This window comes from Fistularia commersonii, chromosome 12, assembly GCF_037954325.1.
Source record: "Fistularia commersonii isolate RoL2024-O1a breed Wild chromosome 12, RoL_Fcom_v1.0, whole genome shotgun sequence".
NCBI classification, from domain to species: Eukaryota; Metazoa; Chordata; class Actinopteri; order Syngnathiformes; family Fistulariidae; genus Fistularia; species Fistularia commersonii.
In genome coordinates, this window is record NC_141295.1 from 16,003,374 (window position 1) to 16,027,587 (window position 24,214).

Here is a 24,214-nt window from a genome sequence, read left to right on the forward strand (position 1 = left end):
CACAGCACTTCAGGTTTATAAGCGTCTCACTTATTAATTTTCATTTCCTTAATAAAATGCGTTATGTTTACTAGGTATGACTCATCACACACATTTGAGTCGTTCCTTGATATTTTTTGTTTTGCTTTTTTGTTTTTGTCTATCCAGCGATTGTCAGTCCTCGCAGATGTCTTCATTATCAAATGTAAATATACCCGCATGTAACCCACTGTCTGCACTGTCAGAGTACATGAGTACTTTCTAATTTTGTACTAATTGTTTCCAACTTCCCACTCCCTGCCGAACAAAAGAGATTAGTCCCTATTGGATCTCTTCCCTGCTCATCCCTCCGTGCTTTTGTTGTTATAAATAAAGTCTTTAGTCCGTCGTCGTCTTTAATTTGATGAACAGAAAAATCTCAACTGCAATTTCAGAATTTTTTTTTCTCTCTTAAATAGCTGACAAGTTTGAGGTAGTATTACCTTGGCAGATAGATAAGCACATTCACAAACATTTCATGAATACAGCAGCTCTCCATGTGTGGGTGAAGCGAGCTTTAAACCCTGAAGAAAGACTCCGGATCCTCCCACTCCTCCTCCTTTTCATCTCTCACCCACCAATGTGGCCAGGGTCCAATCAGAAAGGACTCTCCGATTGAAAAAAGGAAGCTCCCATCATATTAAAGTACAAACAAAGAGGGCGGTGTATATCAATCATCAGGCAAAATAGGAAGAGGGCTGTGGAAGTGGGATCCATTTTTGATCGAGCTGTCTGACGGACTGTTTGTTCCAATGGAGGTCACGGCGCTGTTAGCAAGAATCGCTGTTGAGTAACTATATTCTTGGAAGATCGACCAGAAGTGGAATCTAAAGGATTGGTAATAACACCTGCCCACCTACCTGGTGATAACAGAAAGCATGATTTGATATTGATATTGCAGATCCCAGTTTGGTGAGCAGCAAAATTAGATTTTTTTTGTTCTTGTTTTTTCTTTAAAGGAGACTTCAGCTTTTAAAAAAGCACAATATGAACGGATTTGATCTTCTCTGACGTTGAATATGGCAAAATCTGTTCATATCAGACACACGGAAAAGAATCTGTTATCTTGCTGCGAGCTCAGTGTTCCACCTTTTATCTGCATTTCTTTCTCCCAGCTGTTTCTGTGTCTTCTTGGTCTAGTACCCCCCCCCCATATTAAACTGTCAGTGCTGAGCAAAATGTACAAAAAGTTACCTGCGGCCACCACGCAATGAAAGTCAACCTATAATGCCTTCATGTGAAAACGCAGCATTAAGAAATACTCACTTTGCATTAGCAGTAACCTAATTCAGCATTTGTTCTATTCGCACTCCAGACAAATGTGCTTTCAGCCTTCAACAACAGCAAATGTGAGGACTTTTCATCAACAGACCATAACGCTCTCTCATACTGTCTACCTCATTCAGCGGCGTATATTGGATTGACATTTTTCTAAATAAATATATAATCAACATCGTTGTTATAAACAATAGAGACGCCTAATCACATGCAAGTTCAAACAATGTTATCTCTCAGCAGCTTTGAAATGACTTTTCCGAGCTGTACTATTCAGTAGTTACATAAATTGAAAACCCCATCTTACAAAGGTTTTCTGTGTGTGCTGCTTCCACAGCTGCAGCTATAATCATTGTTGTGCTAGCTAGATCTAGCTACATCACTGCTAGACTGTGCAGTCTGTGTAGACCATAGTGATCTCAACACACACACACACACACACACACACACACACAGACGACCAAACAAAGGCACACCTTTGGCTAAAAAAGTTTTCTTTTAGAAGTTGACATTGGACAGGCCCAATTTGTGGATAAAGCACACAGAGATACCCGCACATAGACACTCCTCACGGCAGTCGTGCACTGATGTAGTAGAAAATAAAATAAAACCGCCTCTTTAAAAAAAAAAAAAAAAAAACATTAAAAAATCCCAGTAATAGACCACCTACTGTATAGCTTGTGAATTCTGAGTTTGCGTTGTTTGTCCCCCCCGTGATTCCACCTGATACAATTCCGCATCCCTTTGTAATTCATCCGAGGTAACTTAAGGTGTGGAAAAAGCCCCGTGAATTTTCATCATAACACAGCTCCGGAGTCCCCGCGGAGCCTCTGAAGTAGTATGGGATTAATTAAACTTGTAATGAGTACAGAAGCGGCAGCCCTCCACAGAAGCTGTAAATTCCTTCCATGTCCACCGGGGCTAGATTCGACTCTGGAGGCTCATAGCACTTCTTTTATCCTCATACGTCTAATTGCAAATTGTTGTGCACATTTAGAATGCATACAGTATGTGGAGTTTCTAGACTGACCAACTGATGTGGAGCTCAAAGTGAAAATGAAGTTTGTCTGTGTTTGGAGTCGTTCACTCATATTGCCACAATTTTGATTCGTCTGTGTTGCCTGCAGTTGACAAAAGCAGCGAAGTGGATCTGTCCACCAGTGAGGAGTGGGACGTTAAGACGATAACAAGTGCGCTAAAGCTTTATCTGCGGTATGTATTCCAGTGATTCCATGTTTGTTTGTTTTTTGTTTTTTTTTTATATTGCATAATAGCGCTTACATAATCAAAATCAATGGCAATTGGAAATTGTTTCCCAAATCTCTGCTGGAAGACTGGGATAATTTTAGCCCTGCGCCTTGTCCTTGCCCTGTCTCACGATACCACTTGGCTCCCGGGGGGGCCATATTGGGAAGGTTCTACTACAACTCTATCTTTGCTTCGACAAAGACTTGAGTCTGTTTCATGTCATAAAGCAATGATGCATTTATGTTGTATCAGTATAGGATTAGTTGTATGTACAGATGGCCAGTATTCAGTTTGTATATATTTTTTTGTAAAACACTGCAAGACTGTGCTGCGTCCAGAATGCCAGAGAGCAAATCGACACATTTTGTTTTCACGTTCAGCGAGTCGAATCGTCTTGATTTCACCAAGCAGGGATAGTATTGTATTTTATAGATGTGGTGTCTGATTTGCAAATCTGGAATTAAGACGTGTTGAATTAACACGCATAAATGACGACTTGAGCTGCAAAGAATCCTGTCAAATACTTTATCACCTTCCTCGACACTCAGATTTGTAGATGTAAAAATATGGTTGAATTTTCTATCTCAAGAGGCCTCACAATTCAAATCAGAAACCATACGCTCACCAGTGATTTAAAATTACAGCGTCACGATACCTGTCTGACCCACATTAGTATATTACAGCAAACACGGGCTGTATGTGTAGTGGCTGTACTACTGTCTTATCTCCACACCTCTATCACAGAGGGTTGAGTTTCACCGCGCCCACGTGCTGTTTTTCTCCTCGTCCCTGAATCGGGGTGGTTGACGGATGCTGCGATGTGTGCTGGTCAGCTGCTCTCTTGCTTCAGAGTTCACACCTCTGCTCCATTGATTTGGTCTTTGAGAAAGATATTCACAAGCGCACTCTGCTATTGTCGTGCAAAAATAAAAAAAAAAAAAAAATTTGTGCTTGCCCTCTCAGCCAGACTTGTCCACCTTTGCCGTTGCATTATCAAATAACATTTAGAAAGTACTCCGCTTTACTCGAGTCGGTATCATCTCCATCGGCATCATGAATCATCTTCAAATTGAGTCTTTTCCACTCGACTGTAACACTAAAACATTTTCAAACCCTGCTTAAGATAACATCACGTTGTTATGCTATATTAGATTGCACTGAGTGTTTCTTTGACTTGTCTTTTACTTTGTGTCTGGCCTGCTGGAATAAAGCAGGGTCAATCTCCTCGGTTTCCTCCGAGACTAAGCACCCTTGGCCACCGGCCAACTACAGTGTGAAAGTACCTTCAGATGAACTTGGTCATCTCAACACGTGCACCATCTAATTCCATCCCCCTGGCCCGGCCACATTAATCATCGCTGTGTGCAGACCCTATAAAACAGTATGCCTGCTATTTCTGTCCCCTCTCACTCACTGGCCCCCCCCTCTCCTGAGTTCTATTTTTTTTTTTCTTTCCCTCTGAAGGAGCCTTCCCGAGCCATTGATGACCTATGGACTTTACAAAGACTTCATCAGCCCTGCGAGTAAGTTTTAGCACATCTCACGCTGCCACCGCTTAATCTGAGCGCACACCGTAAGCAAACAACTGTGTTCATACACACACACACACACGCATGCACGCATGTGTGTAATCGCTCCGAAATGCACTGTGCAGCAGTTTTAGCCCAGGACACGGCTGGGCGTTTTTCTCTCCACTGTGTTATTGAACACAAGCACTGGAGTGGAGAACAGATCCAGCACTTACATTTCTTCCTCTTCCCAAGCCTCTCCAAACAGGTGGCTGCGAATGAAAAATGATTGTGCTTAAAGTATCTGCACTAAATTCCCCCGGATTTCGGTACTAATGAAGATGCATCCTATTTTTCAGCCCCCTTAAACATTGAGAAACACATGATGATGGTGCTATCAGAGTCAGCTTTAAGTGCTTCCACCTGATTTAGGTGATGAGCTGTTTTAAATTCCACCATCAATCCGTCTTGCCTTTTTTTTTTTTTCCCCGTCTCCAATACATTCCGTACATATATGCAGCTGCTGGATGCAAAAAGGCATCCAGATTCTGTGGGTGACGCTGCAGCTCTTAAATACGCCGTTTTCATACGGTTCCTGATGTTTATAACCACTTTTAACTCCAATTAAAAATTCTAAATATCCAGTCATTTACGTGGCTAAATGGACAAGTCACCTTGAAAAGTAAACAGGTGCACATTTCATACATCATTTCTGGGAAATGTTCCTTTTTTTTTTTTTTAAGCCTGGCTTGAATCTTATTACAACAAGTGCTATAATTGGATCAGTTTGACATTTTTATCAGGCATTCGCAATGCCCTCGTAACGAAGGGGAAAATATGGATTAGCGGTGATTTATGTAGTTATTTATTTATTTCTCTGACGGATGACAGCATCCATAAGAAGCCCCCCCCCCCCCCCCCCCCCGATCCCCATGTTTAAATCTTCGTCGTTCCCATAGTAATGATACCGAGTGTTTGTGTGTGGGTGGTCAGATGCCCATGTGTGAGGAAATATTTAAGACATGATCTCGGGGGTTTAAACACAAACCGTTTTATACGGCAGCCACAGTAACGTAAAGCTGTCTCCTTTGCCAGCATCTGCTGCCAAATTCACAGGCACCCCTGACTTTATCTCACCATTACAATTCCGCTGCGCATAATTAAATGAATCATCCTTTTCCCCTTAACCTGTTGTACTCATATCCTCTCGATGACTGTTTCCGATAAGGTCTATTAGCCTTTGCTCATTTCTTGCAACTCACTGGTTTAAGTGATGGAATTTGCTTCTTTCTGTGTTTTCCATATTCCGCGACCAACTGTTAGATTCTCAGATAATGAAAATTGCTCAAACCTGACAATCTATTAAGTGTGTACTTTTGGATTAAATGCTTACTCCGGAGTTTAAATTGTGATATTAAACCGTATAGAGTCTGCGCTTTTGGCCCCGCGCTGCACAAGGAGCACAGAAAATCCTTGTAGTTTAATGCGAGTGCGTGGCTGCCTCTCCGTTTTGAACAGAGGGCGGTAGCCCGGAGTCCCGCATCCAAGCCGTCCACTGCCTCGTCCACAAACTACCAGAGAGGAATCGACAAGTCCTCGGGCTGTTTATGAAGCATCTGGCCAAGTGAGTGCTCATAGTTCCTTGGTCATAGTTCATCCAATCTACACCTCCTCTCTGTCAGTTCTCTCTTTCTGCTCTTCCTGTCTGTCTCCTCATTCTCACTCCACATGCTTTCGCTCTTTCCCTCTCTATCTCTCTCTCTCCCTCACTCCCACTCTTTTCACTCCCCCTTCCCTGCTGTCACTCCATCTCCACTCTGTCTATGCGGTGACCACAGGGTAAGAAAATTGATGCCTGCTAGCATCTTTACATATCCGTTTTTCTTTTCTGTGTTTATTTTTTCGGCCTCTCTCTCACCGTAGGTCATTTTGATGCGCATTCAAAGTTTGCAGGGAGTATTTCAGCCGTCTGGATTTCAGCGTTGCCGTTCTGAACTCCACAATTAAAGTGAATTGAGATGTACAATTCAAAATAAGCCCTCCCTCCAGATTACTTCATACACCCCTGGATGGACCACTATTGTGTATAACTCTATTCTCGCGATTAGATTGGAGGAAAGATTTTCAGAAACAACGTTAGCTAACATTACAAGGTTTTACCTCAGCAAGCTTTTTATAAACTAAATATGAGCAAATTGGGGATAAGTAAATAATCCCTCTTCCCTGCGGCAGTGAAAGTCTGGTGGATCTTATTTCATAGAAACCCACTGCAGAATCAGGCTCTGTTAAAAAGGCAGTTCTATTGAAATTGAATTTGGATTATCCAGCGTGAAATTCTCCAGACTGGAGAGACTCGAATATTTTTCTGAAGTTGGCGTGTGTGCATGTCCTGCAGGGGAAGGAGGCAAAGCCAGAATTTCACACTCCTATCTGAAATGGTTTCAGAGATGTTATAAATGTGAGTTGTCACCAATGTTTTTGTCTTCAAAGGCATCCTTTGAAGCTATTTAAACTGTCTCTCTGCACACACACTGTATATCATCATATTTTGAGTGTGCAGGCTTTTCACCTGTCCTCATATATAAATATATATTTTTTTAAATGTTTTTAGATAAACTTACTCAGATGCTTTAATCACTGTCTAATTGCATGATTAGCGGCGGGAAAAAATGGAAAAAAAAGCATTTGCCAGGCTGGATGTGTAGGAGAAGTCAATGTCGGGATTTAACGCGGCTCACTGACGTTGGCAAGGTTTCGAAACGTCAGAAAATCTCACAGCCTTTTTTTTTTTTTTTTTTTGGTCGCTATCTCCGAAGGCACTGGCTGCTGCTTCGTGTATTTATATTTCCGCGTCTCCCTGACGGTGTTGACCAAACACCACCAGCAGTGAAATCTCACTGTCATCATGGAAAACGTGTGCAACTAAGAGTGAAAATTAGGAAATAATAGAAGGAAAAGGGCCTTTCTAAAAAGTCTCCTCGTTTGTCCATCCCAGTAGAACATCATTAGATGTCAAAACGTTGTCATTCCACAGTGTCGCAGACCACAGCAAACACAATCTGATGACGGTGGCGAATCTTGGCGTGGTGTTTGGCCCCACGCTGATGAGGCCACAAGAGGAGACTGTGGCTGCCATCATGGATCTTAAATTCCAGAACATCGTTGTGGAGATCCTCATCGAACACCATAAAAAGGTAACATGCTCAACTTAGATCCACCAAACAAGACTAGACTTAATTTTTGTAGCTTTGCAGATCCTCATTGAGTGAAACCATTATCTGACAGAAACACTTATTCGTATTTTATATTAAGACCCCCTGTCTGTTATTCTACCTGCTGTATTCCTGCACATCACTGCAAAATGCTGCCACATTCTCACTTTTCCTTTTTTTTTTTTTTTTGTAAATGAATCACTGAACACACCTGAGAAAGGTGCCGCTCCGTCAGAAAACTGCAGACGCATAGGTTGTTAAATGAGAGCATCCTTGGCTTGATGCATTAGAGTAACGTATGCATTAAACCGCGCTGACACATTTTGACGCAGGAATTGTTTTTTTTTTTATCAGAAATAACACTCAGGGGAATGTGCAAATTGCCTCTGTATATTTTTGCGCGAAAAAAAATGGAAGCCAAATGTATCGAACTCCATCGTTGCGTTATTATTCCAATATATCAAAGCTCTTCCGTAGCCGATTTCATGGTGCATATATGATTTCATCACATGATAAAAATGTGATAGTGATTTTAGTGACGTGAAAGATTAAGAGTCACTGGCCGAGCCAGCGACAAAGCCAGTTTTGTTAAGAAGATGTTAATGCAAGAATGGAAGCCTTGTGTTCGTCTGCTCTGAAGAGAGAGATAGTGTTCCCTCTCCCTGCGCATACCAAAAGCACTTTTTCACCTCATCCCTCATGTCCATTTCTTTGCAATTTGTCCCGGGTCTGGGGCCGAGAACTAACGAAATTGATGGCGCCAGTCACTTTTCACCTCCGCGCATATACATTTCTATCGGCGCCTCTGAGATGGCTGAGCAAAATATCTTCCCTCAACCCCCAAGCCAGGTTTCAATTTTAATCCTGTGAAATTAAAGTCCGTCCTTGGCATTCCTTTCACCGCCGCGCTTTAAATATGAATCGATAACAATCAGGCATTCATTCTGAAATAACCCCCGTTAATTAAGGCTATGTGAGTGAACATTTTGTGAAAGTTAGCTTTTGCAAAACACGAACAACTACACACACGGGCGACTTTTCAAAAAAATTACGTGGAAAAGGAAGGTTCTGCATCCGTTATACTACCGAGGCAGAGTACAGTCTGAATCGGGGGGCGGGAGGGTGGGATCCTCTCGCTTGGTTCACTCTGAACCGAAATCCAACCTTTAACAAATCCTTTTTGAAAGGAGCATGCGATATTTTGCTCGCTCTAAAATGAGCAGGAAGACACATATGACATAATGGCGAACGAGTCAAATTCAGCCAGCCGTGTTTGTGGTACGGGCCTCTGCGAGGGGGGGCAACATCTGTCTTAATTTGGGAACTGAGTCTGGCCAATAGGGGGAGCCCTAAGTGCTCACACCAGAAGTAAACTCTGGATGTGGCGTTGCCCTCATTTCCAGAAGGTCAGTTATGCTGTAGATCATCACCTGCATTTCATCATATGTGGAAAGGACTTTGCCAGCGTTAAAAATATTTATTTTGGTCATAAATTGTTTCATAACCTGTAGTTGATGGGATCATGTAATCTCGCTAGAATGTCATTAATCGATGTCAATCCTCAAAGGGGGATAATTCTCCATGTCAAAAGGGAGGAAGGTTCGAGATTAATTTTCTAATCTGGTCGAGGCGGCGCACTCGCAGCAGAATCAGATGAAACCAGGGGCTTTGGGTGATTTATTTATTTTTTCTGTCTCATCAAATGGGGAAAGTGCTTTGTGAATAATATCTTCACCCAGCCCGCAAACTTGAAATGGAGAACGGGAGGGTACAGAGGCCCGGTGAACAAACCAGTCGGGTATACAAATTCGCTAAAACAACACCGGTGGCTGCATATACTCCCCGCTTTTGAAATATAGTACCCAGGTGATAAAGGATGTTGCGTTGGAATTCAGCAAGAGCATTTTGGAAAGTACAGTGTGTGAGAGCAGGGGGAAAAAGTTAAGCAGACAGACAGGCATTAACTTCCCTCGCAGCTCAGTCCCACTCCAGACTGTTGATACCCCCAGATACCAACAGTAGGCTCTGTTTTACATTCACCTCCATCTGCAGAGAGAGCGCATGAGAGAGAGAGAGAGAGAGAGAGAGAGACAGAGGCAGCAGAAACTCTCAGCCATATCAGATTTCTCACTTTTTTTTTTCGTGTCTGCCTTGCTCCCACAAACTTTCTGTCTCATGCGCCCACCTCTGTGTCTGCCTCTACCGTTCACACTCTCTCTTTCTCTGCCACTTTTTCTCTCCCTCTCTCACTCTCTCTCCCTTCTCCCCGCTCCCCTTGTCTGTGATTCTTTCTGAGGCTCTGCTGAGGCTGCTCCTCCATGCCCCCCTCCCGCTACACCCCTATTCTCTTTTAAGCCTACATCTAAAGTTGATACGTAAACAGTGTCCGGTGCAAACAGGCCGGACATGCAGGTCAGGCCTCCCCGAGGCCAAAAAACTGACATGGTCAGAAGGATAACCTTAAAGAATAAAGTAGAGTCCTTCACTATTTCCTTCATCAAGACTACTCATACGTATAAAAAGTACTTATCTTGGAAACAGTAGAAGTCACTCGCCATTTTAGGAGCAGCATGACTCATTTTTTTTCAAGCTGCTATCTTGTTATTGGAAGGTTACCGATCATATCCCAAGCCTCAACGTCGATCTCGAATATACCCAATGGGGATCGATAAAGTGTTGTTTTCTCTTCAATTGTAAAGCCATCAGGCGAGGCACTAACGCTTGACCCACTCCTGCCGGTTTGGCATCAGTGTGTCAAACTCTACAATGTTAGAACTTTGGATGAAAGCAACTTTTATTGAAATTGTAACATCACCGTATTTTAATATTCTAAGGTGTGCGTCCAAGAAGAATTTAATGAAAAATAACTTCATTTTTATTCATTTGTGTCGTGTAGAATAACTTAATGCACGCGGCCTCATCAGACAAAGCAAGGATGGCCTAAATCGGGACGAACGTCTCCCCGTTCTCCCAATTTCTACCCCTTAATTCCTTAACTGCCCTCCATTTTCTTCAGTTTCCTCTCCTTTGTTATTCTAGCAAAAATAAATTAAAATGACCTTCTTTCCTCCCCCTCGCTTTGTCCGCATAACAACACTGTGAGCAAAATAAATAAGATCAGTAGAAAGGGGAAAAAAAAGTTTAGTCTTCGCCTAAACCAACTACTTTACATGTGAACATACTGGCTTTAAATCCCCCGAAACTCCCAGTAGAAACTTTAACCAGTAGAAGGATAATTAACTTACGATAATGTCACCCTCAGCATGTGATGTGTCACAAGTAACATGTGACATGCACTCACTCAGTCACTCACTTTTCCAACACTGATATTATGTCTCTTGGGGGCCGTGCTAACAGCATTAGCACGTTAGACGACGAGCCCATTATCTCCCCCTCTCATTTGGTCTGTTAACTTCTAAAGCATCATCTCTAGCTTTCTCTGACCTATCGCCATCTTCCTGGCCCTGTCATGCCTTTTTCAACGTCTGTTTATTTCAACATTGCAGCTGCGACGCCGGTCTTCTAGACAGTAGCATCAGGCAGATTGGACATTCAGTAGTTGGCAGCTAAATATATTTAAGTAGAAATAAACTGAAAGCAATTGTGCATAACCTCCCGTGTAACACTTTGCTTCCCATGACCGAGACTTTATTTTTTCAATCCTTCACTCCAGAAAGCAATTGATTTGGTCATTATCTCTCCGGAGATATCCAACTTTAACTTGGGCCCACATTTCACATTTTCAAAATGGAACCGTGATTGCATTGCATTTGGGTCCGTTTTTGTTTATTTTTGCGCGAATAAAGTCTTTTCACATGCACTGTGAATTTTCAATCAGTGTGCTGCTCAGCTTTTCCCGGGAGCACATGCTGTGGCTGCAAATGGCCTTTTCCATTCATCTTCTACCATATAAAGCCTGTGAGTTTCATAACCTGTTCTCCGGCGAGGTCAGCCGAGGACACGTTGCTGCTCAACTGTCTTGGAGTGTTTGGGCTGCGCTTTCTAGTCTCGATAGAGACTTAACTTACATTGTGCATACAGATCTTTGCAGATGCTCCAGAGTCGTGCCCCCTTTCACCTGCTGCCCCAGTATTCTCTGCTCCCACAAGGCAGTCCAAGAAGCTGAGTCGACAGAACCGGCCCCTAGCTGTGTACAATCTTCAGGCCCTGGACATTCAGACTGGTAAGGCGTTTGACCATGTAAATTATTGATTTTTCTAGAGAAGAGCCGTCTATACATGAATATGATTATAGATTCAGCCTTCTTTGGTAGGGACTCGACATTCACAAGGTAGCGTCACTCTTAACTAAACCCTTATTTAATATCTATTTTATTCCCACAAGGCTATAAATGATTAAAATCGTTGTCATCGACAGCAAAATATTTACTTGTGTAATTAAGTCAGGCAGCTGTAATGTGTTTTCTTACAAATGTCTATGAGCACACTGACTTTGTGTTGCAGCTAATGGAATTGCCGCCTTCTGGCTTTAATAAATAGTCTAAATGTAAAGTGCTTCGGCATCAGCTTACCTTTTCACACCGAGAAGGTTCAGGGTACTTGTTGTTGACAAACGTAATGTCTCAGCATAACACTATTTATCATTTCTAAACAACACATTTTTCCCTTGTTACTGGGGTTTGGGTTAATGTGCCATTGAAAACGTTCTGCCACAAATTGTTGGTATGTCTTTATGAATGACTATGAATTAACGATTATTAATACAGTTAAATAAAGTGGTACACATTTGTTTATTATTTAACAATTAATAGATTTAGCAAACATTGCATGGGTGTTAAATCAATCTAATTATGTTTCTGTACTTTTCTTGAACAAAATCCCAATTAATGTTTCATTGATTGCAAATACTAAATTCCAATTTATTGTTTGAATTATGGACGGCCGTCCGGAGTGGCCCGGGGAATATTTCTTTCCTTTTATCATCAAGACCACAATTGAAGTTAATTTAGGGAGCAAATGACTTATTTGTGAAGACAGGTTGCATTTTTTTCAAAGCTCAAATGACATCTGCTGCACTGATTGCCAAATGTTCAATGCCTAGAGAGCACTTGAGTTCATTCAGTCCCAAAAAAACAGCAATGCCTGGAGATGACACAATGAACTCAGTTGCTCCCTCTTTTCAGAACGCTGGGTGGAGGGATTTTTGTTTTTTTAGGAAATGCTTAAACCTATTCAGATTCTTCAGAAGTTTAATGAAATGGGAGTTAGTGACGGTGCCAAAATATCTGGTGAACCAAACAGCCTTCAAGACTGCCGGGGGGGCTTAAGGCCATTTGTTGCTGCTGACAATGGAACATAATGGCGTCTTTTCGAGATTAATTCATACGCCACGGACAGCTGCCCCAACAGCCAGAAACATTTGACCTCCGCCACTGATCAGAGTAACGTACACCCAAATCCTTTGCGTCCTATTCCTCATAAAAGACTTGTAACTTTGTTTTGTCCCTAGAACCCATTGTGCAATAAACCTGCCAGGGTTTAGAGTTCGCAAGAAACGAACTCTTGCTGTCAACTTAACAATTTAATGGGTGTGCAATGCAAGACAGCAACGCTCGTAGGATAATCTATTTTCGCAATTACCACAATCATCACAAAATTCAGCCTTAAGGTTCGAGTATATACATTCAATTACTGTACGTATTTTAGCAAAAGAGAACAAATGCTTCCGACTAAATGAAGAGTTCCTGCTCCGAGTCTCCAATCTTCTAAAAGCAAGATCTTGAGTTGATAGTGAGACGGAAATAAAAAGGAGCTTGGCTCTCCCCCGTGTCGTTCCCGTCAATGACTGCAGAGGTGTATTACGGCAAACAATGCGAACTGAGCCTGAGCCATGCGGTTTGACAGCCGTTGCTGCTTGATTCATAAAGTCCCAGGTTGTTGCTGCTTTGCCTTATGCATTGATAAATTATTCAGCCTCGCTCCCTGGCAACGAGCTATGAACCATTAGCAAAATTGGCCGAGTTTTATACATAAGGATAACAAAAATTTCATTAATGAGGTTTTTTTTTTCTTTTTTTAAATCAAAGTGTCAACAGTTGGAGATAGCTCCAACCTCGCTACAGATGAGACATCAATGGGCAGCAACGAGTCTATGTCGTCCCAGTCTTCATCGGCCTCAGCCTCGGAGACGACCGCAGAGAAGAGCGACCAAGCTCCGCTCAGCGCCGCCGTCTCGTCCAGCAGCAGCTCCAGGTGAGCTCCGTTCTCCAGTCCCAGATCGATCTGCAGCTGCGCAGCACCCCGAATGCAGCAGCACGCCGCTTCTTTGCGAAACACCACGAAGCTGTTTTATTATTTTCACCAAAAGATTTCTGGAATGTAGGAATCGACTCGGAAACTCTTGGCATGGTTCAACAATGATTCCAAAGATGCATTAGGGATACATTTTGACAGTCTGTTCTGTAAATGAGTTGTTAATTAAATGACAAATGGGTCATTTGTGAAGTACATTTGCATCACTGACTTATTTAAAGTGTCGGCAGCTGTGTTCAATTCAGTTTCTTGCTTTAGTATGAGATACAGGAGAAAATACTTCAGTAGTTTGATGCTTTGCTGTTCCTCTCCTCTCTCTCTACTAAGTCCTTGGTCTGTTTTGTTGTTTCCAGCCCATGGCTTGTCTTGAATGCTAATGTGAAAGATGAATTATTGGGTTATGCTGCAGATGTTAGGCTCTCCGCTGTGTGTCTACACAGTCTCCAGATTCACCTTGAAATAGACTTTTTTTTTTTTTTGCGCCATTCACTGTCCCCTTTTTTTTCTCCTCTACATCACCTGAAAGGATCCGCATCACAAACGCGTCAGAGGACAATATGACTCCTCTCGCTGTGACTCCCCCGATGTTAGAATGTGGACATGCTCATTTCAACTTTGAGGATTAGGCAGACAAGGATTTGTTATTTATGTAACCAACTCCTTTTTTTTGGGAAGGGGGGGGTTATCCACATATGTGGCGTCATGTTGGAGGACGGAAGTGGCGACCAGGAGGAGGCCGTAAATCTCCGTTCATTTGTTTTGGAGACAGGTGGCCGTGCGTTGGCCGTGTAAATCGTATTGACATTGTGGAGATATTCATCTTGTTTACCCTTATAGGAGCTGCCCCTGTCTTTTTAATGAAGACTTCCGCCATATGTCATTGGGTGTCGCCCTGGCTTTGTCGACTCATAAATCTTAGTGTGAGATTGTGGAGACCTGTTAGCGCAGCACCTCTCCAGACTGGAACCCCGCGATGCAGAGACGGACCTAGCCAGAAACAAAAAAGACCTGTAGGGACGGCATTTGTTAGATTTCTCGTGCAGAAGTATGGAGGAAAACCTGCTGCCTGCCTGATCATAAACAAATGCTCCAAGAATATGGACGTCATGCAGTCACCCTTCTCGGAGAGCATGGCGTGATTTATCATAACTGTCATCTTCGCTGTCTCACTTCATTTCTCCTCTTCCCCGTAAATTCGGTCCATCCTGGTGGAAACGTCGCCGCCAGTCTTTTGCCATCTTTTCCTTCCTCTCCCCCCCCTCCGCTGTCTGCGGCCCCCCCGTGCCCTCCGCCCAGCAGACAGCAGAGGAGCATAAAATGGTGGCTCAGAAGTTATTTCCTGCCCACACAAACCGATCACGGCCGGGGCCAGTAGCCTGACTGTCTGTCTGTTTGATGCCTCCGCCACCCGTCTTCCTTTCGCGCTACGGTTCCCGAGCTTTTCGGGTCACGACCTTGCCTGACCCCCCCCCGGCCCTGAAGATCACGCCACTTACCACTGTGATTTGGCTGAATTCAAGGTCATATTTCTCTCCGACATTCAGTTCATTTCCAGCATATTTCTCTCAACCTCTTGTGAATCTTGTGGTAATTATCATAAATAATTACAAAAATGGCAGAACTGTAACACACATACACTCACACTCACACTCACACACACACACACACAAACACACACACACACACACACACACACACATCTCCTCATTTTATGTTACCCCCTCCATCCAGATTCAACAGTTCCTCAATACTGCGGAGGGGGACTTGCTGCAGCACCTCACCATTGTAGATGAAATTCTCCTTGCTACTAACCTGACGTGTGACATCAGCCAAAACAAATCAGTTAAATGCATATCACATTAGTGATGCACATTTTTTTTTTTATGTCTTCAATTGTGGAACTTTTGCTTCATTTTCAATTGTGCATAATATATTATTCCCTATATATTGCATAAAATATTCCTAGTACCTAATCATTGGAGAATATTGACATCCAACAACTGTATTTTTTCATGTAAATGGCGCATATTCAGTCAAGTCCCCATTTATTGTATTTAATCATGTTTACACAAGAAGCTTAACTATGTCTATTATTAGTAAAAAGAAGAAATGAGCAATTCAAAGCTTGTTGCTATTTTTGCTGGAGAGAAATGGCAAACGATTTCCTCCGGTTTGGCTTAGCTGTAATTGTGAAAGCAATTTTGGGAGGAATCTATTTACCTCTGGTACATTTAACAAGTTTCTAGGGCAACCAGTGGCATACACTAATTCCCCCTTTCTGTTTGTGCTCTTAATTATTTCGATATCTGTTTTGGGATTTGTTTTTTCTTTTTTTTTAAGATCTCGACTGATGAAAATAATCCTCTTCCGAGAAAAAGAAACGAGCAGATGGGCACGCCGACGTGGGCTTTTGTTTTCTCGCGTGCGCGGGAGCGGGCTCACCTGCAGTCGGGTGGAGCGTCGCCGCTCGGCAGCTCTCCTTTGCGTTGGCTGTGACCCAGGCGGACAGCGGTTGAGCCCGGGCCCGGGTTAATGAGTGGATTTGCTGCACTGCAGCGCACTGTCCCCCATGCTGATGTGGAGCAGCTGAGCACCACAGTGGCCCCACACTGCTGCAGAGCTATAAATCACCCACAGTCAGGCCCGGGCCCGAGCGGAACAGTCACCGCTGGGGATGGACATGCTTGCTCAAAGGGCGGCGGGGGATAAAACGGACAGAGAAGGAGATGAGGATGGCAGGTGGAGGTGGAAAGTGGGAAACCAAGCCTTGTGTTTTTTTTTTGTTTTTTATTTATTTATCATCATCTCCACCTGTGTGCATATAACATCCCCAGCCATGTTTCCTCCCTTCATGGTCATCCCTCTCTCTCTCTCTCTCTCTCTCTCTCTCTCTCTCTTTCTCTCTCTCCCCTCCGCCAGTGACAGCGTAACGGCTTTTCACAACATCCTTTCAACCTCCAGCCCCTCCCCAGCTGCTGCCTCTAATTGCCTTTATTAACGTCTCTATGGGAGCAGCAGCAAGGAGCAATTTGCTCATTATGTGCTGAATTACCACTGGCCCTGGGGCAGACATGAAACACAGAGGGAAGCCTGGCTCAGACTCAGGCTCGCCGCTGCTCCCCTCCGCCGTCAACATCGGCCCCTACCTACTTCCCTGTAGATCGACGGTCCTCCCCCTCCCCCCGTCCCCAGCTACCCGGTAGCCGGTGTGAAGCACGGCAACATCTGTAACCTGCGAGATCGTTGATGAAAGTGTTTGTGGATGTATCAGGTTGATGCTTGAAATGGACCAGACATTTAAATATCCTGCTCTGATTGGGTGCCATGGAAAAACCTTTGTGATATAGAGATTTATTTATTTCAAACTATGGCTATATGTCATAGGAGGAAGCTTCAAAACATCACTAGTATGCCTTTTTTTTTATTTTCTCCCATCATTCTCTAGTACCTATTTATCAAATATTTATCATTTTTCAGGCCCTCTGTCATTGTTTTTTTTTTTTTTATTTTATTTTTTTTTCTGACGGATAATCATACATGTCAGCATGTTAAGAGCAAAGTTTGTCTTCTTCAAGTAAATCTAAAAATGCACAGTATGAGTTTTGGACGTGTATTGAGGCTCCGGCTCCTCATAAAACCAAACCAAATCTTCGTCTTTCTGCTTCCTTCTCCAACCACACCACCGCCAAACCCCCAGGAAAAACACTTAACAAACCTCGAAATTTAAACGAAGGCGCCGCGGCATAGCAGAATCCGTCGCGACTAAGATGCCGTGTTGTTTCGACAGAGCCACCGGAGCAGCAGCAGCCTCCTGGTCTGCTCCTGGCGCGTTAGGGGAGAGCCAGCACGCTGCCACGGCTGCTGCCTCCGAGAAAGAGAAACCCGAAGAGGAGAGGTAAGACACGGTCCCCTCTCTTAGGATTCCCTGCAAGTACCTGTCTGCCCCCCTCCCCCACACACCCCCAAAAATGGATTTTTGACGATTACAGTTGACTGCTTTCATGCACATTCCGAGACTCCCGACTTTTTTCACTTTTTCATTCACTTTCTCCATTACCCGCTCGTCTTATCTTGCATGTTCACTCAGCAGAATCGCCAACTCCCTCGCTCGTCTAACATCTATTCGCACTCCTGCACATCAATATTTTCCCCCCTCGCTTTCCGTTACATTCACCCTCTCCTTTTATTTTGGTGCGTTTTTGAGGGATTTTTCAGGAGCGGCAGCCTTTCCTTCCTTTTCTGCCGAACAGCGGATACACATTTTAGGAGCGCAAGCAGGCGCCATGCACATTACACTGATCCGCCGCCGCCGTCCTTTCAGACCGACTGACGAATTAATTCACGTGTCGCAGAGGAAACGATAAACAGTCATTCTGCTGGCTATCCATTCATGTTATTTTCATGTGCAAATACAAATACTATCTAAAGTTCCAAATTCAACAGCTTGGCTGAGCAACTCTGCGACCACAACCCCCCCCCCCGTAGTTTGTATACCTTCCTTCCCCTCTCTCATCCTACATTGTTGTTGCTCCACAGAAAGAATATGAAATATTTATCAGCGCATCGAGTGTTGAAGGCACAATTTCTACATGGTAATGTTGGCTGGCAGCCGAGATAACGGCTCACAATGGCGGGCAAAACAGCCATTCTGCGGAAACATTTTTTTCTTCTTCTTTTCTCTCTTTTTTTTTTCATATTTTCAGGAATGGAGCGGCATAAATTCTCGCTTTTACCAACTTTCTCAAAGCGGTGAATATGGTTTACTTTTGACCACGGTCTTTTTTTTTTTTTTTTTTTTTTTTTTTGAAGCATCAAACTTATTTCACACGCGGCCTCTTGTGTGCACAAATGCGGGTCTAAAATGCGGGTCTAAAAGCTGACACACGGCAGAGAGCCATTTCTATTCCACTTTTTTGTCTGTTGGAGGGAAACGCACTTTTGAATCCTCAACCCCTTTTTAATTATCCCAACCTGGATGTTGTGGGTCTTACCATCTCAGCTGATACACAACCCCGATAGACAAAAGCGGTGTTTCTTGTGTCTTTGTGCACGAGCACAATTGCATGCGGGTGTGTTGTTTTTTTTTTTGTTTCTTTTGACTCCCTTGCTCGCTCGTCTGCCTTGACAGGACGCGGGGCCAGGCGGCCCCTCTCTCCCGGTCCCCTCACTTATTCCGGTCTCTGCTGTTTTCAGACTAGCGAGCGAACGCGCGGGCAGGCCTCGGGGCCCCGGATTGAACGGCGCGGTAATCCTCTCCAAAGCTCCGCCAGCTCACTGATTGCCTTCATTTTTCAGTGTCACCGGCAGGAAAGCCAGGGCAGTGTACCCATGTGAGGCTGAGCACGACTCTGAGCTTTCCTTCCAGGTCGGTGCAATTTTCAACGCTGGTAAGTGTTATCGCCTACACCAGTCGCTCACCCGGTACCAGCCTTGGCATATTGGATTTGGAGGAAAAAAAAAAAAAAAACGAGCACTCAATCAGATCTTCAATCGAACAGGGAGATAAAACGGGAGAGAGGGCGAACGGGGAGGAGGGGGGGACACAGATCTCCTCTTCGGGGTGTCGTGGAAGAAGCTCGACCGAGCTTTAATCACTCAGAGGAAATGAGGATTTTGTAGCTCCCCGTTTTTTTCTTTTTTTTTCCTTTTTGGATTTTTTTTCTGTGAGTTTCTCTTTCGTAACGCGCCGACTCCAGCGATACACCCGAGGCCGAGCGAGCGATCGAGTAATCGGAGGGTTCCCTCTGCAGTCCCAGCATTGACGCCCTCCTTGAGAGAGATTCCTAACACCTGCCTGTTCTCATGCTTCCCCAATCAGTAAATAAGAAGTGTGTGATCACCTTAGCAGGACTCCACTGCCGGTGTGTTTGTGTGTGTGTGTGTGTTGTTTAAAACGTCTGTTCATCTCCCGGGGTTGGTTTTGTCTCGTCCTGGGTTGTCGTGTTCGGACACACGTTCTTTTTCATTCGTTAGCTTCTTCCGTATTGCATGTTCGAGTGACTCGGCGCCCCGTCAAAGGGCTCTGCGTCACAGCCCGGCCTCCGATGAGTAAAAACGTGTTTGTACGCTGAAGCCAATTATGTTCTCCAGCTTGTTCTGCTTATCTCCATTTGGGCTCAGAGCTCTTGAGCCTCACCATATTTCATCACCGTCTAGATTCCTGACATTCTGAAGACGGCGCTGCATTCTGTCTCTAAAACTTTGCTGTGCATTCTTATTTTTATTTTTTTTTTCAATTCTTCAGCACATTTATTTCACCAAACCCTGTGAGTAGGCTTGCCAACTGAAAATTATTTGCCCTATAATTTTGTTTTTTTAATGATTTTTTTTTTTTTAATCTCTAAATTGCCTAAAATACAAGTGAATTTGCATAAAATTACCTGAGCATCTAAAAAGAAATGAGCCATTATTTAATACTTGTAAAAAAAGAAAGAAAATATATTTGGAAAATGCGAGTTGAGTGTCTGGTTTTATTGTTATTTACAAAAAAGAAGAAAAGAGATAACATCGTCTGCTATTATCTCTCAAAATACATTTTTGTTTTTCCCGCAGACAAGAGTTACTAATTGTAACTGCCAGATTTTTATTCAATTGTAAGATAATGAACTTTTTATTCTTTAACCGTTTGACCACTAACAACATTAGTAAAAAAATGCCAACACTGATTCAGCTGCTATTAGACCTCCTATGAAAAGACACGTCAATCAAATCCCGACCGGTGCCTCCAGCCTAAGATGTTCAAGGACTCTGTCAACTTTATTCTATTTACAATTAAAATTGTTTGATTTTGGAAGATTCTGCTCCCATCAGTCAAACGCTTGCAGGATGCTTTAACCGGACAGCAATGCTGCCGATTCCATTTTGAGCATGCCGGCGTGGCGACTGAAGTTCCAAACGGTGACATAAGAATCCACCGTCCGACGTTTCTTTTTTTCCTCGTCGCCGCTCTCGGAATTGAGAGATGTCACGCTTGAACACGGCAAACATTTTTTAAAAAGCTCTCCCTCCCGCCCCCTCCGCCGCTGAGGTTCAGCACATGATAAGATACTACAAAAGTGGGATTCACAAACCGACCGGGGATACTCCGGAGAGTTTGTTGTGTCTGCGCTCTTACTGTGTCCGCCTCAGACTGCGGCTCTGTTCGCTCTTACACAAGAGTGCACACTCAGTGGAGGCTCTGTGTCCTCTGTCCTTCGCAACCCCCGCGGCGCCGTCACCTCCCCCGCCCTCCTCCTCCCTGATGACGCTGTGTCCTCTCTCCCCGCAGTGAACCAATCCAGAGAGCCGGGCTGGCTGGAGGGGGAGCTGGAGGGGAAGCGGGGCCTCATCCCTGAGAACTACGTGGAGATGCTGTAGCCGAGCGGAGCCGCGAACGGACACGTCGCCGCTCCCGGCAAAGAGCGATACGCTGAGTTTTTTTTTTTTACGTGCCTTGAGATTCACAGTAGAGCCTTGTTTATCCGTTTTTATAACTATTACCGATACACAAGTTTGTGCTCCTTTTGTTTTCGCGTTCTGTTCTTCGGGCTGGAAAAGTAGACTTTGTGATACACGTGCGAGCATGTCGCCTAGTTTTAACGTTTATGTACTCGCCTTGTACTTTCGCACGGATTTCGGTCGGTTTCGAGCGGGGGCGGGAGGCGGCTCACACTTATAATGTACTGCTGTATATGAAGACGCCGCGACCTCCCTCGCCATCCCTGTTACTTTGTCCGTGGCGTCGGTAGAAAAAAAAAAAAACGAGCGTCTTTCTTTGGTAAAAGGCGCCCGCTGTCGCCACTGTCCAGTTATACATGGTATCCATGAGCTCCGGATTCAAGGAATAATCCTCCCTGAGACCAGCAGCTTTCCACCTTCCGGCCGATGGCTGGCTGAAAACCCCCGCCGGTGGAAAAGCTTAGAGATACCGACGTGCCTCGTCGAAACGCCGCAGCCCGCGTATCCGTGTGCGCTCAAAAAGAATCGGGGGGGGAGGGGTTACTGTTTCTGCATTGAACGCGTTGCTTATTTGCCATTTAGATATTCGAGATGAGGCACAATGTTATTCTATGTAATTGGCACATCAGATGCGTGACTCTTGAATCGTAAATACGCTCGGTGCCAGAGACGTCCCGAGGTGATCCCCGGGCCGCGAGCCCAGATTTAATTTATAGAACTGATTCCTGCCAGATTAAATTAAAAATCAATCAAATGTTTTTTTTTTTTTTTTTCCTCACCACCCCTTTCATTACCATATTCAAGTGTTGAACGAGCGGTCAGCTTTTCAGCTTTTTAACTCGCCGAGTCACTCGTCAGGGTCGGAAGCAGCCAAAAAGGCTTGTGTTACACGCGTGAGTATTTTGCATCCTGATCGTTCGTGACCCGAGTGCATCAAGACAATCGTTCTCCGACCCCCGGACGCTCAGGGGGTTCCGGACACAAGAGAAACTTTGTACGGTTGCGATCTAAAGAGATTTGAAATCCCAACTTTTTTGTACATTACGCTGCTACGCAAGAACCAAAAATCGATTTATACGTCAGAAACGGGGCCGTGGTCGGGATGTCTCTGTGCTGTCAGTGTTGTTTTTGTTTGTTTGCTTTGTTTTTGTTTTGGGTGCACTCCTACAAGCACACACACACACACACACACACGGAGGGGAGGGAGGACCGACCACCGAGGTACACCGAGGTTCTTAAGGCCTCCGATGATCCCCATCGTGTTTGTTTTTAAGCTTATTTTAAACGTTGCTCAGTTGTTGTTTTTTTCCCTCCTGAGCAGAGAAACAAGACACTCCCGTTATAAAGTTATCTTGATTTATTATTATTATTGTTGTTGTTGTTTTATCTGCGTTTTTCAATAAGCAATTAAATAATCAACATTTCATGTCAGTAATGTAGCCATTACGTCCCTTCTGTGAATGTAAAGTGTTACAAAACACCAAATTTCCCAAGTTTGCAATACAAAGTTGGATGGGTTTTAGAAGATGGTTTATTTCAATAGTAGTGTTTTAAAGTTGAACACTTACCTCCCTTCTGATGTTCTCAATGTATTTCAATTCTTCTTTTAGCTATTTAGCGTTTCACATGGCGGTCGCAATAATTTAAAGCATTGATTTATTATATTTTTAACAGGCCTCATTGACGTTTGTACCCCCTGATTATTGTTAAACAAATAAAGATTTGTTTTCCTTGTTCTTTACCGCATTGGGGTGTTCTTGTCTCGAAATGCGGGCACTAAAAAGCGGAATTCACCTTAGATTTTCCAAATTTTAACCCCTAAAAAACATTTGTTTGGAAGGATTTCATCATCTACGAGTTAGTCAACACACCGGCCAAATGTAAATGATATTTAATGCGTAATTTGTGACGCTGGGATTACTACCTGTAAAATGTCATTAAAGTTATGAATGGTAAAAGATAATCAAATTGAGTCACAGATGTCATTTCCGGTCTGGATGCAATACATCAGGTGCTCATTCATGGAAAGATTCTCACTTTCTGGTTGGTTGAAACTGGAAATTTGAATTCCATTTCTGCGGACTGAGTTATTACACATTGAACCCCTGGCTCATTTGTTTCTTACTTACTTGAGACACCGATACGCCGGTGCAAACCTGTTGTTATTATCCCTTCCAAACCTGTCATTCATTATCTGCTGCTTATCCTGCACTCATGCTGTCATCAGGCGAGAGGCGGGTTTCATCCTTGGCCGATTGATCATAGGTCATTTTTACAATGAACCTCTTGGGTGTGTTGGGACTGTGGGAGGAACCCGGAAGAAACCCACCCAGACACTCGGAGAACGTGGAGACTCCGCACAGAAAAGCCCCCCGTGGCAATTGAACCAGGAACCTTCTTGCTGTCAGGCCAAATGCACATACAGTATTTGTTAATTCACTATAAGATGACTTTTACTCCGCTCTTCTTCCGTCCTCTCCCTCGGGGGGCTTCAAGGTTTTACATCGCTCTTGCCTCCCCTGTATTTGGCTCCGGGATCCGCTTCCAAACTATTTGTCATAAATCCCGCCCAAAGGCCTGCCTTTTTAAAATCTTATTTTCACCGTGAACCGGGGGAAAGAAAAACAAACAAAAAAAACAAAAAAAAAAATCATACTTTCATCTGAAGGTGAAAACAGGATTCTGGTGTCAAACCCTGCGCATGAATCATCCTAAACAGAGAACTGAAATATTCAGGTGCGGGGACGAAAAGAAAATTGTGTTTTGACTGGAGGGTAACTTTAAATAATATTTATAAGGCGTTAGCACAAAAAAAAAAAAATTAGGGATATAACCGTACTCCATATTCATAGCCGCATTTTCTCAGAGAGTCGGTAGTGTTTTGGGAAATGTGTAGCATTTTACCAATAATATCTTTTTGATGATTCATCCAGTGTGCCACTGTGAAGGTCCATCCCTCCCCGCCGCTGTGTCTAAGAATAAAATGTCTGGCGAGGCGAGGATTCATCCTACATCCAGGGGTGTTACAGTGAGCCGTGTAGTGAAACGCAAGCCTTCCTCTCTCTATTGACCCGCCGTATCAGACAAACTACTTCCAAAATAACTTTCCGAAAGAGGATTAAAAATAGATTGTGATCTCTCACGGAGGAAAACACGCGCTAATCCACCTCGCCGATCCATTAACATCTCAGCCTCACGCATGTTAATTCTTAGACCGCATCTGTTTAATTAACACACCAAATGC

General features: G+C 43.7%; 1 protein-coding gene across 4 annotated transcripts in view; it reads left to right on the forward strand.

Annotated features, from left to right (window-relative positions):
• Positions 1-24,121, forward strand: part of arhgap10 (Rho GTPase activating protein 10) — a 45,545-nt gene extending 21,424 nt beyond the window's left edge. The window contains exons 15-23 of one of the 4 annotated variants that reach the window (XM_086157374.1): positions 2,421-2,505; positions 4,006-4,064; positions 5,568-5,673; positions 7,084-7,243; positions 11,303-11,444; positions 13,308-13,473; positions 17,321-17,428; positions 18,829-18,920; positions 20,801-24,121. In XM_086157374.1, coding sequence (XP_086013500.1) covers positions 2,421-2,505; positions 4,006-4,064; positions 5,568-5,673; positions 7,084-7,243; positions 11,303-11,444; positions 13,308-13,473; positions 17,321-17,428; positions 18,829-18,920; positions 20,801-20,889 — 1,007 coding nt within the window. In that variant the 3' untranslated portion in view covers positions 20,890-24,121. Of the gene's footprint in view, positions 1-2,420; positions 2,506-4,005; positions 4,065-5,567; positions 5,674-7,083; positions 7,244-11,302; positions 11,445-13,307; positions 13,474-17,320; positions 17,429-18,828; positions 20,752-20,800 lie in introns of those variants that run through there. The other 3 variants (XM_086157375.1, XM_086157373.1, XM_086157376.1) reach the window with 3 other exon arrangements.
• The last annotated feature ends 93 nt before the right edge of the window (positions 24,122-24,214 follow it).